General features: G+C 44.5%; 1 protein-coding gene across 1 annotated transcript in view; it reads left to right on the plus strand.

Moving 5' to 3' along the window:
• The window catches only part of LOC311114510 (teneurin-2-like), a gene marked incomplete at both ends in the record, with an annotated part of 37,385 nt that extends 11,869 nt beyond the window's left edge, over window positions 1-25,516 (plus strand). The window contains 9 exons of the mRNA XM_084189749.1: window positions 12,606-12,841; window positions 13,248-13,544; window positions 16,578-17,135; window positions 18,589-18,858; window positions 20,768-21,178; window positions 23,296-23,406; window positions 23,753-24,020; window positions 24,348-24,478; window positions 24,779-25,516. Of these exons, the coding sequence (XP_084045875.1) occupies window positions 12,606-12,841; window positions 13,248-13,544; window positions 16,578-17,135; window positions 18,589-18,858; window positions 20,768-21,178; window positions 23,296-23,406; window positions 23,753-24,020; window positions 24,348-24,478; window positions 24,779-25,516 (3,020 nt within the window). The remainder of the gene's footprint in view (window positions 1-12,605; window positions 12,842-13,247; window positions 13,545-16,577; window positions 17,136-18,588; window positions 18,859-20,767; window positions 21,179-23,295; window positions 23,407-23,752; window positions 24,021-24,347; window positions 24,479-24,778) is intronic.
• Window positions 25,517-26,351: the final 835 nt, after the last annotated feature.

Raw genomic sequence — 26,351 nt, forward strand, 5'->3', positions numbered from 1 at the left:
GTGTCCCGCTCCTTGAAAGCGGCAGCTCTAGCCTTTAGCTCAATGCGGATGTTGCCTGTAATCTATGGATTCTGGTTGAGATATGTACGTACGGTCACTGTGGGGACGATGTCGTCGATGCACTTATTGATGAAGCGGGTGACTGAGGTGGTATACTCCTCAATGCCATTGGATGAATCCCGGAACATATTCCAGTCTGTGCTAGCAAAACAGTCCTGCACCGCGTCATCTGACCACTTCCGTATTGAGTCACTGGTACTTCCTGCTTTTCAGTTTTTTCTTGTAAGCAGGAATCAGGAGGATAGACTTATGGTCAGATTTGCCAAATGGAGGGCGAAGGAGAGCTTTGTATGCGTCTCTGTGTGTGGACTATAGGTGGCCTAGATTTTGTTCCCTCTGGTTATTTGATTGGAGAAACCTGCATGATGTAAAAAGTGTCTGTCTCATTACATTGTCATACATTTTATCTCCAGCCTGTAGGTTACAGAAAAGGCCACATAATCTTTCTACCATTATGCTATATCTGCTACATAATTTATGTCAGTGGTGGAAAAAGTACCCAATTGTCATACTTGAGTAAAAGTAAAGATACCTTAATAGAAAATGAGTCAAGTAAAAGTGAAAGTCACCCAGTAAAAGTTTAAAAGTATTGGGTTTTAAATATATTTAAGTATCAAAAGTAAATGTAATTGCTAAAATATACTTAAGTATCAAAAGTAAAAGTGAAAGTATAAATAATTTCTAATTCCTTATATTAAACAAACCAGACAACATCATTTTCTTGTTTTTCTCATTTACAGATAGCCAGGGGCACACTCCAACACTTACACATCATTTACAAATTAAGTGTTTGTGTTTAGTGAGTCCGCCAGATCAGGGGCACTAGGGATGACCAGGGATGTTCTCTTGATAAGTGTGTGAATTGGACCCTTGTCCTGTCCTGCTAAGCATTTAAAATGTAACGAGTGTCACGGAAAATGTATGGAGTAAAATGTACATTATTTTCTTTAGGAATGTAGTGAAGTAAAAGTAAAAGTAGTCCAAAACTATAAATAGTAAAGTAAAGTACTCATCTCTCTCTCTACCTCCCTCTTGTTGATAAAACAAGTTTACTGGAGAACGGAGACCAAGTAGAGACTTTCGGACAAGGTGGATGATTGTATGATATAAGGCAGTTTATTCAGAGGTAAAGATATCTGAATTCGCGTGCACGGACGCGTCTCGTCAACCTCTTAGGGAGATATCTGAGAGCGCGCCCCTAACCATTGTGTGCTGACATTTTATACAATAAAATAAAGTAGGTTGATTCTAGTAGTTCTGATCTCCCCATTGGTCCTGATGAGTTGGTCGAGGTCATCTCCATTTCATTGGCTCTGAGTCGGGTTCTCTGTCTCCAGCCTAAGAGAAGGGGTTGTTTGTGTGTGTGTGCTTAACAATGATGATGTGTGTGTATGTGTGTGTATGTGTGTGTAAGTGTATGTGTATGTGTGTGTGTGTGTATGTGTGTGTGTGTGTATGTGTGTGTGTGTGTATGTGTGTGTGCTTAACAATGATGATGTGTGTGTGTGTGGGGGGGTGTGGGTATGTCCTCAGGGCAATAACTCGTGAGTTTGGGAGGACTTGAGAGACCTATGGCGTGGGTGTTCCCCATGGCCACCTGCTGATAAGGCCAACAAGCTAGAAGTCTTTGTGCATTGTATTAAGTCCCAAGGCCCCAACACAAGATGGGTTATGCACAAGATTTTAGTCAGACCAAGCTTTAACATAATATATTTACCACGACAAATCCCTCTCTTCACGTCTCCCCAGAGACGTGACCAAGTAACAGTAGAGAAGGAAAACTTAAGACGTGACACAAGCTAACAGTGTAATTGGCAAAATAGGGAAAACTTTATCAGAAGATAAAGTTTTAATTCCCCCTCTTCACGTCTCACAAGAGACGTGACATAAAGCTTAAATGCTGCAATTTGGCAAAATAGGGAAAACTTTATCAGAAGATAAAGTTTTACATTCCCCCTCTTCACGTCTCACAAGAGACGTGACAAAAAGCTTAAATGCTATTCATCATCCAGATATCCTTGGTCAGCATCGTCAATAGCAAGCAAAGGAAACATCTGACCGTTATCTGCAGGATGTGGATCAATAGCGGTGGTTATAATCCTGGTTGTCAGCGTCCGTATGCATGGAATGCAACAGCATCCACAAAGCACTAGAATTGCAGCAAAAACAGAGATGGATACAAGTATAGAAGAAACAAGCGTTTTATATTTACCAAACGCATCCATCCAAGAGTCCCACATTGAAGTATCCACCCCTGAGTGGCTCTTCATTTTGCCATTAAGAGTTCGTAACCCTTCCAGGGCGACAGTCAAGCTGCCATCTGTGGCTGTATTGTTGGGAATAAAGGTACAACATTGTTCACCAAACATAGCACATACTCCTCCTTTTTCAGCCAGGAGCATGTCGACAGCAATACGATTTTGGAAAGCCATGAGAGAGGTCGCAGCCAACTGGCCATGCACCGCCTCAAAACCTTGTTGTGTCCAATTGCCTAATTTTTGAACATTAAAATGGACATAATTGATTCTGTCAACATTTTTATTAATTGTGCACCACCAGCAAAATGAAGATTCAAAACCTGCGGCTACTTGGTCAATCAATTTATACTCATCTGGTACCCCCCTAGGGACCCCAATTGCATCAATGTAGGTTGGGTCCCCATGAGTAGGGCCCACAGCGCGCCTGGTCCTGGTAGGAATTAAGTCAGACACATGGGTCACCAGCTCCTGAACACCTGTTGGATGCACAGAAATTGGTAGCAAAAGAGAGACTAGTGCACAGGTGCCTGTGGCATTTCCAGGCAGTCCATCAAACAGATGAACGCCTCCACACCACCACCAGACATCAGCCCTGGAAACAGGTTTAAACTCAGCATTAGACGTATAGATAAACCGACACCATCCAACAGGTACCATACCCAACAATGGTAGACCTTTCGTGAGATTAACACAGGTAAAGTTAGCTCTAGCCACCTGATAGGAAAAAATTGGTTTCTTAGTTGCTTTAGTAACCAAGGGATGAACTACGTCCCATAGTGTACAATTGGCGGAAGGGTTGTCATATTTCATGACAGACAGGAAGCATTCTGGCGTAATGGCGGCAGGGATAATGCGAAGCAATGGCCGTGCCCCCATACAAACCACACAACTCTGATGAGTCACCTTTGCCGCTTCCTCAGTCAACAAGAGCCAGTTGTTAGAAAGGCCAGAGACACCTGTAGCGGTCAGGATTGCATCATCCAAAGTAGGTGGAGTGGTAAGTAAAATAATAGAATTATTCTTATTACCATTTTCATTAATAGCATGTGCTTTTGTGTTATTAATATGACAAATTCGAACCTTCCAATAGACTGGTGCAGTGGTACAGCTTACATAAGGAGCAAGTCTAAAGTCCTGGCAGCCTAATGCAATACCAGGATAGATAGTAAATTTGAGTCCTTTAGAGTTTTTTGTCAAAGTCAAGAGTTTCCTCCATTGTTTTCCTAATGTAGTAGAGGTGCAACTGGACCAGTCATAATTAGTCTCACATACCAAGTTTGTCCAAGTCCAATCGCTATGGGTGACCCCCACTGTCATATACCAGTCCCAGTCACGGTAGTAGGTAAGTTCTCTGAAGTCTACCCACGGCACTGTCGCAGTAGTGGTAACATTAAAGGGTATACATAATGTGGTGCTTCTATACAATTGTCTGGGCCTACAGGAAAGGGTGTTAGAGACAACTTGTCGTTTATTTACGTGGTGGCTGTGGCTTACATTCTGATCTGGGCTCAATGTGTCGGAGTGCAGGTTGGTCGGACGTATGGTTGTGGCATTGAATGTGTCGTTAGGTTTACTAGTGGGTGTAATGGGTGTCTGTGTCATGTGCTGTACTGACCAGAGTATGATTCCTAGAGTAACCCCAATAGTTACAATCAGCAAAACAAGGAGTGGAGCAGAGCACCCCAGTCTCTCCCATGGTGGTCTGTCCCTCCTCTGTCTTTCCCCTCCAGTATCTGAAGATGGGAGTCTCCTCCACATATTCAGATAGTGTTGGTGTCAAGAATTTGATCCGAATTTAATGTGATTAAATCACTTCTGACTTCAGTCAGGGTTCTGGAAGGAGTTGGTGCTGGTGTACAATGTGTCAAGTGGTGCCAAGGTGCGCCTGATTTACCTTTGACCTGGACTGAGTGTGAAGTAACCTCCTTCACTTCGTACGGTCCAGTCCACCTGGGATCTTGCCACTTTCTCTTGTGAACCTTGATCCTTACCCAGTCGCCAACTTTTACCTTCAGCAGCGCCGGATCTCCCGTCAGCTCCCCCTCTTGGACCTTGTGAATCTGTTTGGAGAGAGCTGCAGAGAGTTCCGTTAGTTTTCTCACATATTCAGACATTACAATTTGTTGTACATCAAGGGCGGGCATATGACCTCCCTCCCTTGGTGGACCAGGCATGACTCTACCAGTCATAATCTCATGTGGAGAGAGATGGGTGCCTGCTCCTGGAGAGGCTCTCATGGCCATCAACGCCAGGGGCAGAGCTTCAACCCACGTCAACTTTGAACCTGCACATACCTTGGCTATCTTAGCCTTCAAAGTTTGATTGGCGCGTTCCACGAGGCCCTGAGATTGCGGCCGGTACACAGACCCAAACTTGTGCACAATGCCGAACCTCTCCTCCACCTGTCTCAGGTGTTGGTTACTGAAATGGGACCCGTTGTCGGATCGAATTTGTCTTGGAACCCCATACCTTGGTATGAGTTCAGTCTGCAGCCACTTAATAACTGACCTAGCATCCTCACGTGCTGTTGGTATTGCCTCAACCCATTTGGAGAATCGATCTACCATTACCAATAAGTACCTTTTCCCATTAGTTACATTATCAGCCCCCATGTCAGTGTAATCTATGCTAATGTCCTGAAAACATGCATTAGGTACTGGGTATGAACCCATGGGTGTTTGGAAAGGTTTCTTTGGGTTGTGGCTGCCACAAATGCTGCACTCATCACAAAACAAGTCTGTCATGTCCTTAATGTGTGGGTGCCACCAAATATGGGAAACCTTCTGTAAAGTTTTGAGTTTCCCTTCATGGGTGGGCCCATGAGCCTCCCGTATCAGCTCGGGGCAGAGATTAGCTGGGGCCACCAACCTGCCGTCATGGCATCTCCAAAGTTCATCAGGTCCTTTGGTGGCTCCCATCTGTCCCCATACCGAGTGCTCATACGGGCCCGCTGTGAATTGTAGTTCCTTTATGTGTTGGTCTGTGAGTTCTGTTCTAGCTGGTTGAGTCTGCAGCACCATCTGTCTTGGAGTGTAGCCCCCAGCTTTCTTGGCTGCTTTGTCAGCTGCATCATTTCCCTCGCTGACTTTGTTCTTGAGTTGCTGATGTCCTTTGCACTTCATGATGGCCACCTGCTCAGGTAGTGAGACTGCTTTTATCAGTCTCTCCATTTGTGCCTTGTGTTTGATCGGAAGGTTTCCTGTTGTGGTGAAGTTACGTCTGACCCATTGTGGTCCATCTGTATGGACTGCTCCATGAGCATATGCTGAGTCAGTGTAGATGTTCACAGTCTTTCCTTCAGCCTTTTCCAGGGCTTGAGTCAAACCAATGATCTCAGCTAGTTGGGCTGAGGCAGGTTGTGGGATGATGTCTGATTCCAGGGTCACGTGTGACCCGTCTGGAAGCTGCTGTACCACTGCATATGCTGCTATGTTCCCTTCTTCTCCTCTATAGCAGCATCCATCGGTGTACAACCATAGATCAGGATTGGTAAGGGGTTCGTTTCCCAAATCTGGTCGCAGTTTCAGTTCCTGTGCCGCCCTCTCTTCGCAGGAGTGTGCCAACCCTTCTTCTGCATTGAGTGCGTCTGCCATGTTTTTGTCGGTGTTGACAAAAGTAATGTGTGATTGGGTGCATTTATTCTGGATTTTGTTCTTTCTTTCAGCGCTGAACGTGAATTCCTTGCTCATCAGATATGCTGCAACCCCATGGTGCGTATGGATTTCCAATTTGTGGCACATTACCAGGTGGGCGGTTTTTTCAATAGCTTTTGCCACTGCAGCCACGTACCTGGAACATGTTGTCTGACCTGCTTCAATATGGTCCAACTTAGAGGAATGATACATCAGTACTCTTCTCTCCCCCTCTTGTTTCTGAAAAAGGATGGAAGAAGTGAACCCCTCCTTTTCAGAAACATCAAGATGAAATTTGTTTTTGTAGTCGGGTGCTGTCAGAGCTGCTGCCACCGAGAGATCGGTTTTTAGGAGAGCAAATGCTGTTGATGCTTCAGGTGTCCAGGTAAGTGAGGAGTGTAAGTTTCTTGGTCCTGCTTCTCTCACTATTTCTCTCAGTGGTTCAGTCCTGGATGTGTAGTCAGGGATGTGGGTACGGCTGTACCCTGTCAACCCCAGGAAGGACAACATGCCTGACACTGTGATGGGACGTGGATGATGGAGTATGGAATCTCGGTGGGATTTCGAGAGACCAGCACCTTCTCCTGAGATTTCTCTGCCAAGGAAAAGGACAGTTCTGCGACAGGACTGGACTTTGCTCATTTTGACCTTGTAGCCTTTGACAGCCAAGAAGTCAAGTAGGGTTTTTGTCATTTGTAGACAGAGATCAGATGTGGGAGCCCCCAGCAAAAGGTCGTCTACATATTGGATGAGTATCACTCCTTCAGGGATTTTCAATTCAGTCAGGTGTGTCTTCAAGATATGATTGAAGATTCCGGGAGAACACCTGTAACCCTGTGGAAGAACCGAATACGTATACTGTTGATGTTCATATGTGAAGGCAAAGAGAGGCTGTGAAGCCTCATCCAGTGGAATGCTGAAGAAGGCATTAGCCAGATCCACAACGGTGAAGTATTGGTGTTTTGGTGAGAGATTACTCAGTGTAATGTGAGGGTCAGGGACAGGTAGGTCAATGGGTGCAGTGACGTCGTTCACTGCTCGGAAGTCTTGTACCATCCGGTATGTTTCGCCTCCTGTTTTCAAGACTGGTAAGATTGGTGTGTTCCATGGAGACACAGTGCGATATATGACACGAGCTCCCAACAACCCATCTATGGTTGGTTTGATCCCCCTGGTCTGTTCAGGTTTCAGACGGTACTGTGTTCGGTAGATAGGAATTTGATCAGGGTTGAGTAAGGTGATGGTGACTGGTTCCACCTGTAGTTGTCCAACATCAAATGGGGTGTGTGTCCATATGCCTTCATCAATGGTGGAAAGCAGTGCTTGTGATGAGGGGTGGTCTGTGTAAGGTTTACCATGGTGTCTTGGGAGAGTCAAACGTTCAGGAAGGCAATGTTCCTCTGTGTCAACTGTCATAAACCTCCACATGTTCTCAGTGGTGGCTTTGGTTATTCCTGGAGTTTGGGTGGGTTCCCACTGGAGTTTGGATGCTCTTCTGATCATAGGCCCAAGGCTCCTTGCTTCAAAACCGTTTCCAACTGCCAGTGTAACATGGGGAGCAGATTCTTCGCCCAGTAGGTACCAGGATTTCAAATGGGAAGGTAGGATAACCGGAGCAGCCACTCCTTCCTGTCCACACACTATGGTACAACATCTGATTGTTGGTGTCAGGTGCATCATGTTTTCATCCCAGTCATCGGTATATGGGTTGACATCATTATCAGTCACATTAAGTGTACAGTGGATTTCAGCTTGAGGAGTCTTGTATGGGTGAAATGTGTAAATGAGTTGTCTCAGCTGGTTGAACTTGAATTGAACCTCAGGGGTTCCTTGGCCGGATTCGATGCACTTCAACCAGTATATTTCTTGGGTCAGGGAGAGCACTGGGGTTGGGATGATGGGTAGCATCAGCACCCTAACTGGATGAACTGGTGTGGAGGTAATGGGATCAATGGAAACCTCCACACCCTTTTCGGTAAGGTAGATTGAACATTTCAGTTTGCACAATAGGTCCCTTCCCAATAGGTTGATTGGACAGTTGGGACAATATAGGAATTGATGCTTCAAATTGGAAGGGCCCCATTGGAAGAGCAATGGTATGGTCTTGTTTTGTGCTTCGGGTGTTCCTGATACCCCCACCACCTGTATTGATTCCGAAGAGAGTGGTTGACGAGATCTTATGGCAGAGTACGTACATCCTGTATCTACCAAAAATTGGTGGGTAACTCCCTCCACTTCACACATGACAGTTGGTTCAGTATGAAGTGGAAAATGCTGACCCCCATTCCCGTTCTGTGGTGGTGGGCAGCTTCAGGGCCAGGGAGGATATTCGTCTGACATGCCCTGGAAGGTAGGAGCTGGCTGCTGGTTAGGCTGTTGGTTTGGGTGTTGTTGTGGGTGGTTATATGCTGGTAGGGCAGCATGTGGCTGGTACATCGGTCTTGGGCCTCCTCTTGATCTGAAGGCATAACCTCTACCCCTGTTTGCCAGCCAGTGTAGTTGTTGCGGACTAGGTGGTAATGGACACCATCTGACAGAGTGTCCATATTGATGACAATTGTAACAGGCCCCCCCATTACCTTGTGGCCTTGGCCGTCTCCATTGAGTCTGGTATTGTGGGGGTCCTCCCCTTCCTCTACCTCTCCATTGTGGTGTACCTCTGCCTCTTCCCCTCCATTGGGGTTGATGGTTAAATTGTGGGTGTTCCTTACAATCACGCCTAAAATGTCCAGCTCCTCCACAATTGTAACACAGGTAGTTCCCTCCTCTTGGAGGACCTAATGGGGTGCCCTGCTGAGGCCATGGTCGTGGTTGTGGGCCAAAAGTCATGGTGCCTGTTAGGCTGTATAGTGAGGTGGGGCCAGGAGTGGTGCTGGTACTGGCCTCTGGGGAAGCTGCTTCAGTGGCCACACACATCGTATCTGTTTTCTTTGGTTGCACCCTCCTGCTCTCCACTATTGCCCATGTCCCTATTCTCAGCTCTTCCTCAGCTTTCTCAACTGCCACCTCTAGTCCTTTCTTCATAAAGGTGAGTTGCCCTTTAGACGGGGCACCCCCGCTAAAGTAACCTGCCTGTGTCCATTTGAGTTTCACTCCCTCCCACACTTTCTTTACTGTCTTATACTGTTCTTTCCCTCCCGCTCTATCCTGTATTTTTTGATCTAGATATTCATTAAACTTGAGTTTTGGGACGGTAGTGGTTGCCATGGTTATACAGTTTTTTTTAGACTATCTTGGTGCTCTTAGCCCGTCACTGGCCGAATCCAGCAATGTATTCTTGGCGCTGACTGAGATTTATCTCTGATGTCCCACCCTCGTACACAAAGAATTTTTTCAATAATTTATTATTAGGAATTATTTTGCAAAAGGTACTATTGTTTTTCAGTTATTCGAGTTGTTATATATCTTCCCAAAAGGTATCAGAATCGCCCTTTTGGAACAATACATTTAACAAACTCGAGCGCTCCCAAAATAATCATCAATTTAATCCCAGGAATTATTTTGCAAAAGTTATTATTGTCTTTCAGGTACTCGAGCTATTATATACTTTCCCAAAAGGTATCAGAATCGCCCTTTTGGAAGAATACATTAACAAACCCAAGCGCTCCTAAAATAATTATCAATTTAATTTTGGGAATTATTTAGCAAAAGTTATTATTGTTTTTCAGTTATTCGAGTTATTATATATTTTCCCAAAAGGTATCAGAACCGCCCTTTTGGAACAATATATTAACAAACTCAAGCGCTCCCAAAATAATTATCAGTTTAATTTTAGGAATTATTTAGCAAAAGTTATTATTGTTTTTCAATTATTCGAATTATTATATATTTTCCCAAAAGGTATCAGAATCGCCCTTTTGGAAGAATATATTAGCAAACTCGAGCGCTCCTAAAACAATTATCAATTTAATTCTAGGAATTATTTGGCAAAAGTTATTATTGTTTTTCAGGTATTCGAGTTATTATATATTTTCCCAAAAGGTATCAGAATCGCCCTTTTGGAACAATATATTAACAAACTCGAGCGCTTCCAAAATAATTATCAATCTAATTTTAGGAACTAAGGAAATACCAACTCCACAAGAGGGAAAAAGTTCAAGTCAGCTTTTAGCGCAGCGGCTACATAACAGGCAAAATAGGACTCGGTGGTCCTCTTAAAAGTTATCAACTAGTTAGTCTCATGAAACGGCCAATCTTACACAACATTCAGGTTATCATTTCAACAATTACATTTTTTATTACATATCAGCATCAACACACGAATTCAGTTTGAGTTCCTCACAGTACATATAGTTGAGTGCCACGTCAACCAAATTGCCCGACTATCTGAACTTGTATTTTTATTTTTATTTTTTTGATTCTCCTCAAGGAGACTCCCAGTCGTTTAAACCATTCAACTGGCGTCTAGTCGGGAGAACCTTTTCTGGACTTGGATTCTCACGGAATTAACTCAACCCGACTATCTGAATCTTTTTATCAAGTCACCAGATCCTTCTCTTGTGGATCAAATAAAATGGTCCATCGCTTGTGGACCAAAAACTGTAATAGGCTTCTCACTAGAAAGCCACATTTCAACAGGAAAAAAAAACACTGTAACTAGACTTCTTCTCTTAGAGTCACATTTCAACAGTAAAAACCTAAGATTTCAGATATCAACAGCAAAAAATAAAAGGGTTCATTTCTAGTGAACCAAACCTCTGTAAATAGACTCCTCACTAGAGAATCACAATTCAACAGGAAATAAAAGTCGGTCCATCTCTTGTGAACCACTGTAACTAGACTCCTCTCTAGAGAGTCACATTTCAACAGTAAAAACCTAAAGAATTCAGATATCTTTACATATGTGCCTTTGAGTCATAATAGATATGTTATAAATTTCACAGTAATCCATACTCACGCCCAGTACTACTGATCAAAATTTGGGTTTATCCTACAATACAATATGCAGATTTTGTTTTAACAGGTTCTGCTTACCTTTGTATTGACGGCCGTCTAGATCAGTTTCCTGAGGCGAGCTGGATTCCCGGCTGCTCCTGCGGACAGGTCACCCGTCCTTTCAGATCCGTCTCTTACTTGTCTCCTGTCTCTATCAACTTGTATGGACCGAATTCAGAGTTAGAAAACCATCCTCTTGCTACCAAGTTTGTTGATAAAACAAGTTTACTGGAGAACGGAGACCAAGTAGAGACTTTCGGACAAGGTGGATGATTGTATGATATAAGGCAGTTTATTCAGAGGTAAAGATATCTGAATTCGCGTGCACGGACGCGTCTCGTCAACCTCTTAGGGAGATATCTGAGAGCGCGCCCCTAACCATTGTGTGCTGACATTTTATACAATAAAATAAAGTAGGTTGATTCTAGTAGTTCTGATCTCCCCATTGGTCCTGATGAGTTGGTCGAGGTCATCTCCATTTCATTGGCTCTGAGTCGGGTTCTCTGTCTCCAGCCTAAGAGAAGGGGTTGTTTGTGTGTGTGTGCTTAACAATGATGATGTGTGTGTATGTGTGTGTATGTGTGTGTAAGTGTATGTGTATGTGTGTGTGTGTGTATGTGTGTGTGTGTGTATGTGTGTGTGTGTGTATGTGTGTGTGCTTAACAATGATGATGTGTGTGTGTGTGGGGGGGTGTGGGTATGTCCTCAGGGCAATAACTCGTGAGTTTGGGAGGACTTGAGAGACCTATGGCGTGGGTGTTCCCCATGGCCACCTGCTGATAAGGCCAACAAGCTAGAAGTCTTTGTGCATTGTATTAAGTCCCAAGGCCCCAACACAAGATGGGTTATGCACAAGATTTTAGTCAGACCAAGCTTTAACATAATATATTTACCACGACACTCTCAACTATATCTCTGTCTCTCTCTCTCCGTTTTTATCACAAATACATTTTTCCGATAGAGAGAGGGTAGTCTACTGCAGAGTCGACAGAAAGCCATCTCTGTGTGTTTGAAGTGTAAAATGCTGCCTGGAGGTTTATAACAACTTGGCTCTATGGATTACTGCCGTTTATGGTGGTGGAGGCTCAAAGGCGCTATGTGTGTATGTGTGTGTGTGTGTTTGCGTGCAAGCATGCGTGTGTGATCCCCTGCCTTTTTGTAATGAAATAAAAGAGTCTTCCGCTGCGTCGGCCGGACAGACACTGTTATCTTATCTTCAATCACGTCGTTGTTATCACGCTGCTGCTCTTTGTGCCTCTGATAGAGGAATCTAACAAGAAGAACGGACCCTCAATCACCCTGTGGCTTTCCAGAGGCTACGCCACATCAGACACCGTTTTGTTTTGTGTATATGTTTGTGGGTGTTTGAGTGGGGGATAAAAAAGATGAAATGACAGAGTGCCAGATTATTCATTTAGCAAGCTTGCAAGCTGTTCTATAAACCAGACGCACATTTACTTTCATTATTGTTCACTCTGAGTGTGGAGTTTGCTGATCAGAAACGATACTGACAAGTTGCCAAACAAATCATACGACAAATTGTTCGTTTTTTTGTTCAGGGAAGGAGTTCTGCTTGTGAAGGGCAGCGTAAATCCATTTCAATTTAATCTGAGACTTTATCTTGAATCAGCATATAAACATAACACAGGAAGATGCCAGTAGAGGAGCCAACTCATATGATAACTCCCTTCTCTCTCCTTGTCCCTATCGCCCCCTACAGACCAGGTGAGGAACAGCTACCAGCTGTGTAACAACGGCACCCTGCGGGTGATGTATGCCAACGGGATGGGCATCAGCTTCCACACTGAGCCCCACATCCTGGCCGGGTCGGTCAGTCCTACTATCGGCCGTAGGAACATAACACTACCCACAGACAACGGACTCAACTCCATCGAGTGGCGGCTCCGCAAGGAACAGACCAAGGGGAAGGTCACTGTGTTTGGCAGGAAGCTGAGGGTGAGCTGAGATGACCTCACTTCCTTTCTGTGTGTCATTTAGCCATTAGAGATGACATCACTTACTCTGTCTAGAGAGATGATATCACTGACTATGTGTAAAGATGACATCACTTACTCTGTCTACAGAGATGACATCACTGACTGTGTAAAGATGACATCACTTACTCTGCCTACAGAGATGACATCACTTTCTCTGTGTGTAGAGATGACATCACTGACTCTGCCTACAGAGATGACATCACTTCCTTTCTGTGTGTCATTTAGCCATTAGAGATGACATCACTGACTATGTGTAAAGATGACATCACTGACTCTATCTACAGTGATGACATCACTGACTCTGTGTAAAGATGACATCACTTACTCTGCCTACAGAGATGACATCACTCTCTATCTTCCTCCAGGCACATGGTCGTAACCTCCTCTCCATCGACTTCGACCGCAACACTCGGACGGAGAAGATCTACGACGACCACCGCAAGTTCACGCTCCGCATCATGTACGACGCGCAGGGCCGGCCCGCCATGTGGTTGCCTAGCAGCAGCCTGGCAGTAGTGAATGTGTCATACTCGACCACGGGTCAGCTGGTGGGGCTGCAGAGGGGCAGTATGAGCGAGAGGACAGAGTTTGACCCTCAGGGACGTATTCTGTCACGGTCGTTCATAGACGGCAAGGTGTGGAGCTACAGCTACCTGGATAAGGTGAGGACATAGCACTGTCTGTTACTGTTACTGTTACTGTTACCGTTACCGTTACTGCTACTGTTACTGCTACTGTTACTGTTACTGGTACTGGTACTGGTACTGGTACTGGTATTACTACTGTTACTGTTACTGGTACTACTACTGTTACTGTTACTGTTACTACTACTGCTACTGGTACTGTCACCTTTACTGTTACTGTTACTGGTACTGGTACTGTTACTACTACTGTTACTGTTACTGTTACTGTTACTGGTACTGTTACTGTTACTGTTACTGTTACTGTTACTGTTACTGGTACTGGTACTGTTACTGCTACTGGTACTGTTACTACTACTGCTACTGGTACTGTAACTTCTACTGTTACTGCTACTGGTACTGTTACTGCTACTGGTACTGGTACTGTTACTACTACTGGTACTGTAACTTCTACTGTTACTGCTACTGGTACTGTTACTGTTACTACTACTGCTACTAGTACTGTTACAGCTACTGTTACTAGTACTGGTACTGCTACTGTAACTGGTACTGTTACTGCTACTGTTACTGGTCTACTACTGTTACTGTTACTGGTACTGCTACTGCTACTGTTACTGGTATTACTACTGTTACTGTTACTGGTACTACTACTGTTACTGTTACTGTTACTACTACTGCTACTGGTACTGTCACTTTTACTGTTACTGGTACTGGTACTGTTACTACTACTGTTACTGTTACTGTTACTGTTACTGGTACTGGTACTACTACTGTTACTGGTACTATTACTGTTACTGGTACTGGTACTGGTACTACTACTGATACTGGTATTGTTACTGTTACTGGTACTGTTACTGATGCTGTTACTGTTACTGGTACTGGTACTGTTACTACTACTGGTACTGGTACTACTACTGTTACTGGTACTGCTACTGTTACTGGTACTGTTACTGCTACTGTTACTGGTACTACTACTGTTACTGTTACTGTTACTACTACTGGTACTGGTACTGGTACTGGTACTACTACTGTTACTGGTACTATTACTGGTACTGTTACTGGTACTAATACTTTTACTGTTACTGGTACTGGTACTGTTACTACTACTGTTGCTGCTACTGCTACTGCTACTGGTACTGGTACTGGTACTGGTACTGGTACTACTACTGTTACTGATACTATTACTGTTACTGTTACTGGTACTGGTACTACTACTGCTACTGGTATTGTTACTGTTACTGGTACTGTTACTGATGCTGTTACTGTTACTGTTACTGTTACTGGTACTGGTACTGGTACTGCTACTGGTACTACTACTGTTACTGGTACTATTACTGTTACTGTTACTGGTACTGGTACTACTACTGCTACTGGTATTGTTACTGTTACTGTTACTGTTACTGCTACTGTTACTGGTACTGTTACTGATGCTGTTACTGTTACTGTTACTGGTACTAATACTGTTACTACTACTGTTACTGTTACTGTTAATGTTACTGGTACTGCTACTGGTACTACTACTGTTACTGTTACTGTTACTGTTACTGTTACTGTTACTGTTACTGGTACTGCTACTGGTACTACTACTGTTACTGGTACTATTACTGTTAATGTTACTCGTACAGGTACTACTACTGCTACTGGTATTGTTACTGTTACTGGTACTGTTACTGATGCTGTTACTGTTACTGTTACTGGTACTATTACTGTTACTGTTACTGGTACTGGTACTACTACTGCTACTGGTATTGTTACTGTTACTGGTACTGTTACTGATGCTGTTACTGTTACTGTTACTGTTAATGTTACTGGTACTGTTACTGTTACTACTGTTACTGTTACTGTTACTGGTACTGGTACTGCTACTGCTACTACTACTGTTACTATTACTATTACTGTTACTGTTACTGGTAGTGGTACTACTATAATATAATATAATAATATGCCATTTAGCAGACGCTTTTATCCAAAGCGACTTACAGTCGTGCGTGCATACATTTTTTTGTGTATGGGTGGTCCCGGGGATCGAACCCACTACCTTGGCGTTACAAGCGCCGTGCTCTACCAGCTGAGCTACAGAGGACCACACTACTGCTACTGGTATTGTTACTGTTACTGGTACTGTTACTGTTACTGTTACTGTTACTGTTACAGGTACTGTTACTGCTACTGTTACTGGTACTGGTACTGGTACTGGTACTGTTACTGGTACTGTTTCTGGTACTGCTACTGTTACTGGTACTGGTACTGCTACTGTTACTGTTACTGTTACTGCTACTGCTACTGCTACTGTTACTGTTACTGTTACTGGTACTGCTACTGTTTCTGGTACTGCTACTGTTACTGGTACTGTTACTGTTACTGTTACTGTTACTGGTACTGTTTCTGGTACAGCTACTGTTACTGGTACTGCTACTGTTACTGTTACTGCTACTGGTACTGTTACTGTTACTGTTACTGTTACTGGTACTGTTACTGTTTCTGGTACTGCTACTGTTACTGGTACTGTTACTGTTACTGGCACTGGCACTGGCACTGGCACTGGCACTGGTACTGGTACTGGTACTGTTACTGTTACTGTTACTGGTACTGCTATTGTTACTGGTACTGGTACTGGTACTGGTACTGTTACTGCTACTGTACTGGTACTACTACTTTTACTGGTACTGGTACTGTTACTGGTACTGGTACTGGTAATACTACTTTTACTGGTACTGCTACTGTTACTGGTACTACTACTTTTACTGGTACTGTTACTGGTACTGCTACTGGTACTGTTACTGTTACTGGTACTGGTACTGTTACTGCTATTGGTACTGGTACTACTACTTTTACTGGTACTGCTACTGGTACTGCTACTGGTACTGTTGTTATCATCTGTGTGGAGCTACAGCTAACTAGATAAGGTGAAGGCATCGTAGCACCTGTGAGACATTACCTACTGTACAGGCAGCAGTGATAGCAATGACAGGCTGGTTGAGAGAAGTGAAAAATGCATAAGATGATGCTAGTGGTGATGATGATGACTTATGTTCCCTCTCCCCTTCTCTCCAGTCCATGGTCCTTCTCCTGCAGAGCCAGAGACAGTACATATTTGAGTTTGACACCTCGGGGCGCGTCACGGCCGTCACCATGCCTAGTGTAGCCCGTCACACCATGTTCACCCACATCTCTATCGGTTACATCCGCAACACCTACAACCCTCCGGAGAGCAACGCCTCCATCATCCACGACTTCAGCGAAGACGGCCGCCCCAAGGCCACCCACTACCTCGGCACCGGCCGACACGTCCTCTACAAGTACGGCAAGCTGGCCAAGCTAGCTGAAATACTCTACGACAGCACTGCGGTGACGTTCGGTTATGACGAGACGGCTGGGGTGTTGAAGATGGTGAACTTACAGAGCGGCGGGTTCTCCTGTACGATACGTTACCGTAAGATGGGTCCGCTGATCGACAAGCAGATCTACCGGTTCAGTGAGGAGGGGATGGTGAACGCTAGGTTTGACTACACGTACCACGACAACAGCTTCCGTATCGCTAGTATGAAGCCAGTTATCAGTGAGACTCCGCTGCCTGTGGACCTCTACCGCTATGATGAGATCTCTGGAAAGGTGGGTAGATAACTACACTAATAACCCTAACCCTAGCTCCAGCCACAACCCTAACCCTAGCTTCAACCCTAACCCTAGCCTCACTCCTAACCCTAAACCTAGCTTCATTTCCATATCCTGGTTCAATCCTACCTCCAGCTCCAGCCTCAAACCTAGCTCTAGCCTCAACCCTACCTTCAGCTCTAGCCTCAACCCTATCTACATTTTACATTTTAGTCATTTAGCAGACGCTCTTATCCAGAGCGACTTACAGTTTTTTTTATACTGGCCCCCCGTGGGAATCGAACCCACAACCGCCATGCTCTATCAACTGAGCTACATCCCTGCCGGCCATTCCCTCCCCTACCCTGGACGACGCTGGGCCAATTGTGCGCCGCCCATGAGTCTCCCGGTCGCGGCCGGCTGCGACAGAGCCTGGATTCGAACCAGGATCTCTAGTGGCACAGTTAGCACTGCGATGCAGTGTCTTAGACCACTGCGCCACTCAGGACTACCTTCAGCTCTAGCCTCAACCCTATCTCTAGGCTCAACCCTAACCCTATCTCTAGCCTCAACCCTAACCCTATCTCTAGGCTCAACCCTACCTTCAGCTCTAGCCTCAACCCTATCTCTAGGCTCAACCCTAACCCTAGCTCTAGCCTCAACCATAACCCTAGCTCTAGCCTCAACCCTAACCCTATCTCTAGCCTCAACCCTAACCCTAGCTCTAGCCTCAACCCTAACCCTAGCTCTAGGCTCAACCCTAACCCTAGCTATAGCCTCAACCCTAACCCTAGCTCTAGCCTCAACCCTAACCCTAGCTCTAGCCTCAACCCTAACCCTATCTCTAGGCTCAACCCTACCTTCAGCTCTAGCCTCAACCCTATCTCTAGGCTCAACCCTAACCCTAGCTCTAGCCTCAACCATAACCCTAGCTCTAGCCTCAACCCTAACCCTATCTCTAGCCTCAACCCTAACCCTAGCTCTAGCCTCAACCCTAACCCTAGCTCTAGCCTCAACCCTAACCCTAGCTATAGCCTCAACCCTAACCCTAGCTCTAGCCTCAACCCTAACCCTAGCTCTAGCCTCAACCCTAACCCTATCTCTAGGCTCAACCCTAACCCTAGCTCTAGCCTCAACCCTAACCCTAGCTCTAGCCTCAACCCTAACCCTAGCTCTAGCCTCAACCCTAACCCTATCTCTAGGCTCAACCCTAACCCTAGCTCTAGCCTCAACCCTAACCCTATCTCTAGCCTCAACCCTAACCCTAGCTCTAGCCTCAACCCTAACCCTAGCTCTAGGCTCAATCCTAACCCTAGCTCTAGCCACAACCCAACCCCTTGCAGGATGTCAGTTACAGTTGATAGATTGAGCATAAATCATCTATAATGGACTATGCAGTTAAAGTGGGACCTAGACCCGCTGTACAATATTTGACTTAACTCTTAACTCTTGACTGTTGTCTTGGCTACAGGTGGAGCACTTTGGGAAGTTTGGTGTGATCTACTATGACATCAACCAGATCATAACCACAGCTGTGATGACCCTCAGCAAGCACTTCGACACCCACGGGCGCATCAAGGAGGTGCAGTACGAGATCTTCAGGTCCCTGATGTACTGGATGACGGTGCAGTACGACAGTATGGGACGCGTGGTGAAGAGAGAGCTGAAGATTGGACCGTACGCCAACACAACACAGTACCGTTATGAGTATGATGGGGACGGACAGCTCAGCGGGGTGAAGGTAGGAGATCTTACGTTACCAGTGTGATACTAGTCCTGCAGTAGTTGAGCACCAAATCTCAATCCTAGAAGATTACTTCAGACCACTTCCTGAAACTTTGGACTTTATTAAATGTTGTTGTTCTTTGCAAATACACACAGTATGGTATTCCTTTTCACTTTACACTTCAGTTTTTGATTCTCCTATAAGGAGCATAGGCCGTTGATTCTGCTACACACCTGTGTTATTAAAGAGTTGACCTATTAAAGAGTTTACTTCAGGTGTGGTATTAGAGTTTACTTCAGGTGTGGTATTAAATAGTTTACTTCAGGTGTGGTATTAAAGAGTTTACTTCAGGTGTGGTATTAAAGAGTTTACTTCAGGTGTGGTATTAAAGAGTTTACATCAGGTGTGGTATTAAAGAGTTTACTTCAGGTGTGGTATTAGAGTTTACTTCAGGTGTGGTATTAAAGAGTTTACTTCAGGAGTGGTATTAAAGAGTTTACTTCAGGTGTGGTATTAAAGAGTTTACTTCAGGTGTGGTATTAGAGTTTACTTCAGGTGTGGTATTAAAGAGTTTACTTCAGGTGTGGTATTAAAGAGTTTACTTCAGGTGTGGTATTAAAGAGTTTACTTCAGGTGTGGTATTAAAGAGTTTACTTCAGGTGTGGTATTAAAGAGTTTACTTCAGGTGTGGTATTAAAGAGTTTACTTCAGGTGTGGTATTAAAGAGTTTACTTCAGGTGTGGTATTAAAGAGTTTACTTCAGGTGTAGTATTAGAGTTTACTTCAGGTACGGTATTAAAGAGTTTACTTCAGGTGTGGTATTAAAGAGTTTACTTCAGGTGTGGTATTAAAGAGTTTACTTCAGGTGTGGTATTAAAGAGTTTACATCAGGTGTGGTATTAAAGAGTTTACTTCAGGAGTGGTATTAAAGAGTTTACTTCAGGTGTGGTATTAAAGAGTTTACTTCAGGTGTGGTATTAGAGTTTACTTCAGGTGTGGTATTAAAGAGTTTACTTCAGGTGTGGTATTAAAGAGTTTACTTCAGGTGTAGTATTAGAGTTTACTTCAGGTACGGTATTAAAGAGTTTACTTCAGGTGTGGTATTAAAGAGTTTACTTCAGGTGTGGTATTAAAGAGTTTACTTCAGGTGTGGTATTAAAGAGTTTACATCAGGTGTGGTATTAAAGAGTTTACTTCAGGAGTGGTATTAAAGAGTTTACTTCAGGTGTGGTATTAAAGAGTTTACTTCAGGTGTGGTATTAGAGTTTACTTCAGGTGTGGTATTAAAGAGTTTACTTCAGGTGTGGTATTAAAGAGTTTACTTCAGGTGTGGTATTAAATAGTTTACTTCAGGTGTGGTATTAAAGAGTTTACTTCAGGTGTGGTATTAAATAGTTTACTTCAGGTGTGGTATTAGAGTTTACTTCAGGTGTGGTATTAAAGAGTTTACTTCAGGTGTGGTATTAGAGTTTACTTCAGGTGTGGTATTAAAGAGTTTACTTCAGGTGTGGTATTAAAGAGTTTACTTCAGGTGTGGTATTAAAGAGTTTACTTCAGGTGTGGTATTAAAGAGTTTACTTCAGGTGTGGTATTAAAGAGTTTACTTCAGGTGTGGTATTAAAGAGTTTACTTCAGGTGTGGTATTAAAGAGTTTACTTCAGGTGTGGTATTAAAGAGTTTACTTCAGGTGTGGTATTAAATAGTTTACTTCAGGTGTGGTATTAAAGAGTTTACTTCAGGTGTGGTATTAAAGAGTTTACTTCAGGTGTGGTATTAAAGAGTTTACTTCAGGTGTGGTATTAAAGAGTTTACTTCAGGTGTGGTATTAAAGAGTTTACTTCAGGTGTGGTATTAAAGAGTTTACTTCAGGTGTGGTATTAAAGAGTTTACTTCAGGTGTGGTATTAAATAGTTTACTCCTCCAGGTGAACGACTGGTCCACCTGGCGCTATAGCTACGACCTGAACGGCAACCTGCACCTCCTCAACCCCGGGAACAGTGCACGCCTCACGCCGCTCCGCTACGACCTCCGAGACCGCATCACGCGTCTGGGCGACGTGCAGTACCGTCTGGATGAGGACGGCTTCCTGAGCCAGCGAGGCTCGGATGTCTTCGACTACAACTCCAAGGGCCAGCTCCTTAGAGCATATAACAAGCTACCGGGAGGCTGGAGCGTCCAGTACCGCTATGACGGACTGGGCAGGAGAGTGTCCACTAGGACCAGTCTGGGACAACACCTCCAGTTCTTCTACGCTGATCTGAACCACCCGGCTAGAGTCACACATATATTCAATCACTCCAGCTCAGATATCGCTTCACTGTACTATGACTTGCAGGTAGGCTACCAGATTGTTAGGGAAACGTGTGTTCATCAACAGGCTATATACAGTGCTATGAAAAAGTATTTGCCCCCTTTCTAATTTTCTCTACTTTTGCATATTTGTGATACTGAATGTTATCAGATCTTCAACCAAAACCTAATATTAGATAAAGGGAACATAAGTGAACAAATAACACAACAATTACATATTTATTTCATTTATTTCATAAATAAAGTTATGCAACACCCAATTCCCCTGTGTGAAAAAGTAACTGCCCCCTTACGCTCAATAACTGGTTGTGCCACCTTTAGCTGCAATGACTCCAACCAAATGCTTCCTGTAGTTGTTGATCAGTCTCTCACGTTGCTATGTAGGAATTTTGGCCCACTCTTCCATGCAGAACTGCTTTAACTCAGTGACGTGTGGATTTTCAAGCATGAACTGCTCGTTTCAAGTCCTGCCACAACATCTCAATTGGGATTAGGTCTGGACTTTGACTAGGCCATTCCAATACTTCCAATTTGTTGCTTTTTAGCAATTTTCATGTAGTTTGGTTTTCGCCAGGCATTACTGGAACCATGTAATCCAAAAAGTTATACTTTTTAATCATCTGTCCATAGAACGTTCTTCCAATAGTCTTGATGATCATCCAGGTGCTTTTTGGCAAACTTGAGTCAACATTTTGGACGAGATGGGTCCCATTATGCCTGGCGAAAACCAAACACTGCATTCCACAGTAAGAACATCATACAAAAGGTCAAGCATGGTGGTGGTGGTGTGATGGTTTGAGGATGCTTTGCTGCCTCAGGACCTGGACGACTTGCCTTAATAGAAGGAACCATGAATTCTGCTCTGTATCAGAGAATTCTACAAGAGAATGTCAGACCATCCGTCTGTGAGCTGAAGCTGAAGCGCAGCTGGGTCATTTAGCAAGACAATGATCCAAAACACACAATCAAGTCTACATGAAAATTGCTAAAAAGCAACAAATTGGAAGTTTTGGAATGGCCTAGTCAAAGTCCAGACCTAATCCTAATTGAGATGCTGTGGCAGGACTTGAAACGAGCAGTTCATGCTTGAAAACCCACACGTCACTGAGCTAAAGCAGTTCTGCATGGAAGAGTGGGCCAAAATTCCTCCACAGCGACGTGAGAGACTGATCAACAACTACAGGAAGCATTTGGTTGGAGTCATTGCAGCTAAAGGTGGCACAACCAGTTATTGAGCGTAAGGGGGCAGTTACTTTTTCACACAGGGGAATTGGGTGTTGCATGACTTTGTTTATGAAATAAATGAAATAAATATGTAATTGTTGTGTTATTTGTTCACTTATGTTCCCTTTATCTAATATTAGGTTTTGGTTGAAGATCTGATAACATTCAGTATCACAAATATGCAAAAGTAGAGAAAATTAGAAAGGGGGCAAATACTTTTTTATAGCACTGTATGATTAATACTGTTCATCGTGATTTTGTTATGACTTTGTTTTCGTTGTGATATAACCAAGTTTTTGTGATGCTATCATTACGTTATGGTGACATGACTGTCTGTGAGTTATGGTGACGTGACTGTGAGCTATGGTGACGTGACTGTCTATGAGTTATGGTGATGTTACTGTCTGTGAACTATGTTGACGTGACTGTCTGTGAGTTATGGTGATGTGACTGTCTGTGAGTTATGGTGATGTGACTGTCTGTGAACTATGTTGACGTGACTGTCTGTGAGTTATGGTGACGTGACTGCCTGTGAGTTATGGTGACGTGACTGTCTGTGAGTTATGGTGATGTGACTGTCTGTGAGTTATGGTGACGTGACTGTCTGTGAACAATGTTGACGTGACTGTCTGTGATTTCTGGTGACGTGACTGTCTGTGAGTTATGGTGACGTGACTGTCTGTGAGTTATGGTGACGTGACTGCCTGTGAGTTATGGTGACGTGACTGTCTGGGAGTTATGGTGATGTGACTGTCTGTGAGTTATGGTGACGTGACTGTCTGAGCTATGGGGACGTGAATGTCTGAGTTATGGGGATGTGACTGTCTGTGAGTAATGGTGATGTGACAGTCTGTGAGTTATGGTGACGTGACAGTCTGTGAGTTATGGTGATGTAAAGCCTGTACTGCTTCCCCTCAGGGCCATCTGTTTGCTATGGAGGTGAGTAGTGGAGAGGAGTATTACATCGCCTCAGACAACACAGGAACACCACTGGCTGTCTTCAGCAGCAACGGACAGATGATCAAACAGGTAATCATGATGACAGTAATAATAATAATACTATTAATGATCATTATTTTTTGTTGCATGATTGTTAAATATCTCAAGGCCCATTATCCGCATGTTAAGATAAGAAAATATAAGAAGTTAGTACTTGATGTCCAGAGAGGTCAATTTGATTGTTCAAATTAAAAATACAAAAACTGACCAAGTAACCCAACTTTGCCTTTCCTAATTGCCCCGAGGGGATAAAGTTGTGCTGAATTGAAGTGAAACAAGCGTCTGTGTTTGAAGTGAAACAAGCGTCTGTGTTTGAAGTGAAACAAGCGTCTGTGTTTGAAGTGAAACAAGCGTCTGTGTTTGCTGTGATGTCCAGGTCCAGTACACAGCATACGGGGAAGTGTACCTGGACTCCAACCCAGAGTTCCAGCTGGTGGTTGGGTTCCATGGTGGTCTCTATGACACCCTGACCAAGCTGGTCCACTTCACCCAGAGGGACTATGACGTCCTGGCAGGCCGCTGGACCTCGCCAGACTATGCCAGTTGGCCCAAGATCGGCAAGGACCCTGCACCCTTCAACCTGTACATGTTCAAGAACAACAACCCCCTCAGCGATGTGTTGGACATCAAGAACTACGTCACAGGTAGAGCGTCTTTGGATCCTTGAAAAGCGCTTTATAAAACCCATGCATTATTGTTATTACATGTAAAGGAGGAGAGAGATGAGTTGGGGTGTTGCCTTATCATTGTCAATGTGTAGTTCTCTTTCTTTCTTTTTCATTTAGATTCTGAGAACATCCAAAAAAATCTATGCAATATTTTACTACACTTAAAATATGTTCCCTAATAATACACAGATTATTATAACATTTTCAAAATGCTCAACATCTTCTAATATTTCTAAGACTTGCTAGTGGTATGGGAGCTGTATTAAAACTAGTTTTTTTTACTCTGTTGTTTTTGCTCCCCAGACGTGAAGAGTTGGCTGGTGATGTTTGGTTTCCAGCTCAGTAACATCATACCAGGGTTCCCCCATCACACCCTCTACTTCGTAGAGCCTCCCTACGAGCTGCAGGCCAATAAGGACTGTGAAAACGGACAGGTGAGAAGGCCTGGGACAGCCTACAGCTCCATTGCACTGATTCTATGTTAACCAGAATCTGAAACATACAAATGTGGCCTGCTATTACAGAAGAACGGTCCTCTCTCTTTCGCTCAGAGCCAGATGAGACATTGAAGATACTGTGGGATCACTAATATGAACCTTCAATGATTACAGTGAAATCTGGACATTAATAGATGAGAATAACTGTAAACCAGACAGTATAACTGTATCCTTGTCTGCATTCTTCTGCTTGACCAGTGACCTTTAACCCCTTTTCTACCCCTCTCTCTCCTGTAGCTGATAACGGGGGTGCAGCAGGCAGCGGAGCGCCACAACCAGGCCTTCATGGCCCTGGAGGGACGGCTCCTTAACAAGGACCCCCGCGACCGCAGCGACAAGCCAGGACACTGGTTCGGCACATCAACGCCCATCATCGGCCGGGGAGTGATGCTAGCGCTGAAGGAAGGACGTGTGGTGGCGGCAGTTAGCTCCATGGCAACCGAGGACAGCCGGAAAGTGTCCCTGGTCCTCAATGGCGCTATCTACCTGGACGGAACGCACTACACACAGGACGGACATGACTGTCACTTCTTCGTTAAAGTCGGTTCGGCCGATAGTGATTTACTGGCGCTGGGGCTCACCAACGGACGCAAGGCGCTGGAGAGCGGGATCAATGTGACTGTGAGCGGGAGGTCGCGGCGCGGCACCACAGTGGAGTTTGCAGTGCCGTCGTTAGCCCTCAGCGTGCGGTATGGGCTAGCGCTGGACGTGGTGGACGAGGAGAGGGTGAGGGTGCTGGAACTAGCCCGGCAGAGGGCCCTGGCTGGGGCCTGGCTGAGGGAGCAGCAGAGGGCCAAGGATGGGAAGGAAGGGAGCCGGCTGTGGACAGAGGGGGAGAAGCAGCAGCTGCTGACCTCGGGGAGGGTACAGGGGTACGATGGGTATTATGTTCTACCCGTGGAACAGTACCCAGAACTGGCTGACAGCAGCACCAACATCCAGTTCCTGAGACAGAACGAGATGGGCAAGAGGTAACAGCCCACCTGGACTGGGATGGAGGACTGGCTGACTCTTTCTCTCTCTCACTGACTCTCCTCCTCCTCTTCTCCTCCTCCTCCCTTTCATCCCCTCACTCTAGTTACTAGTTCCTTCCTCTCTTCGCTCCCCCCCACCCCCCTCCTCCTCCCCCTTTCCTCTCCAACCCCGCAGAAAATAAACCAACAAATGGGGTTTCTCACTGAACGCTGCAGGGACTTTTGAAAAGAAGAATATACTAGAAAACATATTTTTTGTTACTTTTACTGCCAAGGGCAAAACATCTAACATTTAGGCAGAAGTTTATTTTATTTTTTGTTATTGTTGAAAACAGACTGTGGAGAAACGCACTCATGAACCTTGAAAAACAAACTGTTGCTTAATAACTAAGGTTCCCATTTTTAAAAAAATAAATCGATATTTTCACCCATATCTTTGGGGTCACTTTGAGGGCGTAATGACAGACTCTGAACTGATGGTGGCGCTGTGTTGTGCTGGGTGCTCTGGTAAGGGCCTGCCTCTGAAATGAACTTGTAGAGCAAAGGGACCAATAGGGAGGCAGAGCCACCACTGGGCCCAGCCAATCACAACACTGATCAGAAGAGAAGATCACCAACAGCAACAAGCACTGCAGCGTAGCCACGTAAAACGGAGTAAAACTACGAGTCATCAGTCTCAGGCCTCCCATTCTCCACCACAAAACTGGTCTCAGCTATTGCAGCAACATATCCTAGCAACCAACACTCACACCACTGAGATCATTTAACTCATAAAGACTTCAAAGTAAAGAAATAATATTTATAATTGAGACACAAAGTTGGAGGATTTTTTTTGT

Source organism: Coregonus lavaretus (genome assembly GCF_964263955.1).
Source record: "Coregonus lavaretus genome assembly, contig: HAP1_SCAFFOLD_484, whole genome shotgun sequence".
NCBI lineage: Eukaryota > Metazoa > Chordata > Actinopteri > Salmoniformes > Salmonidae > Coregonus > Coregonus lavaretus.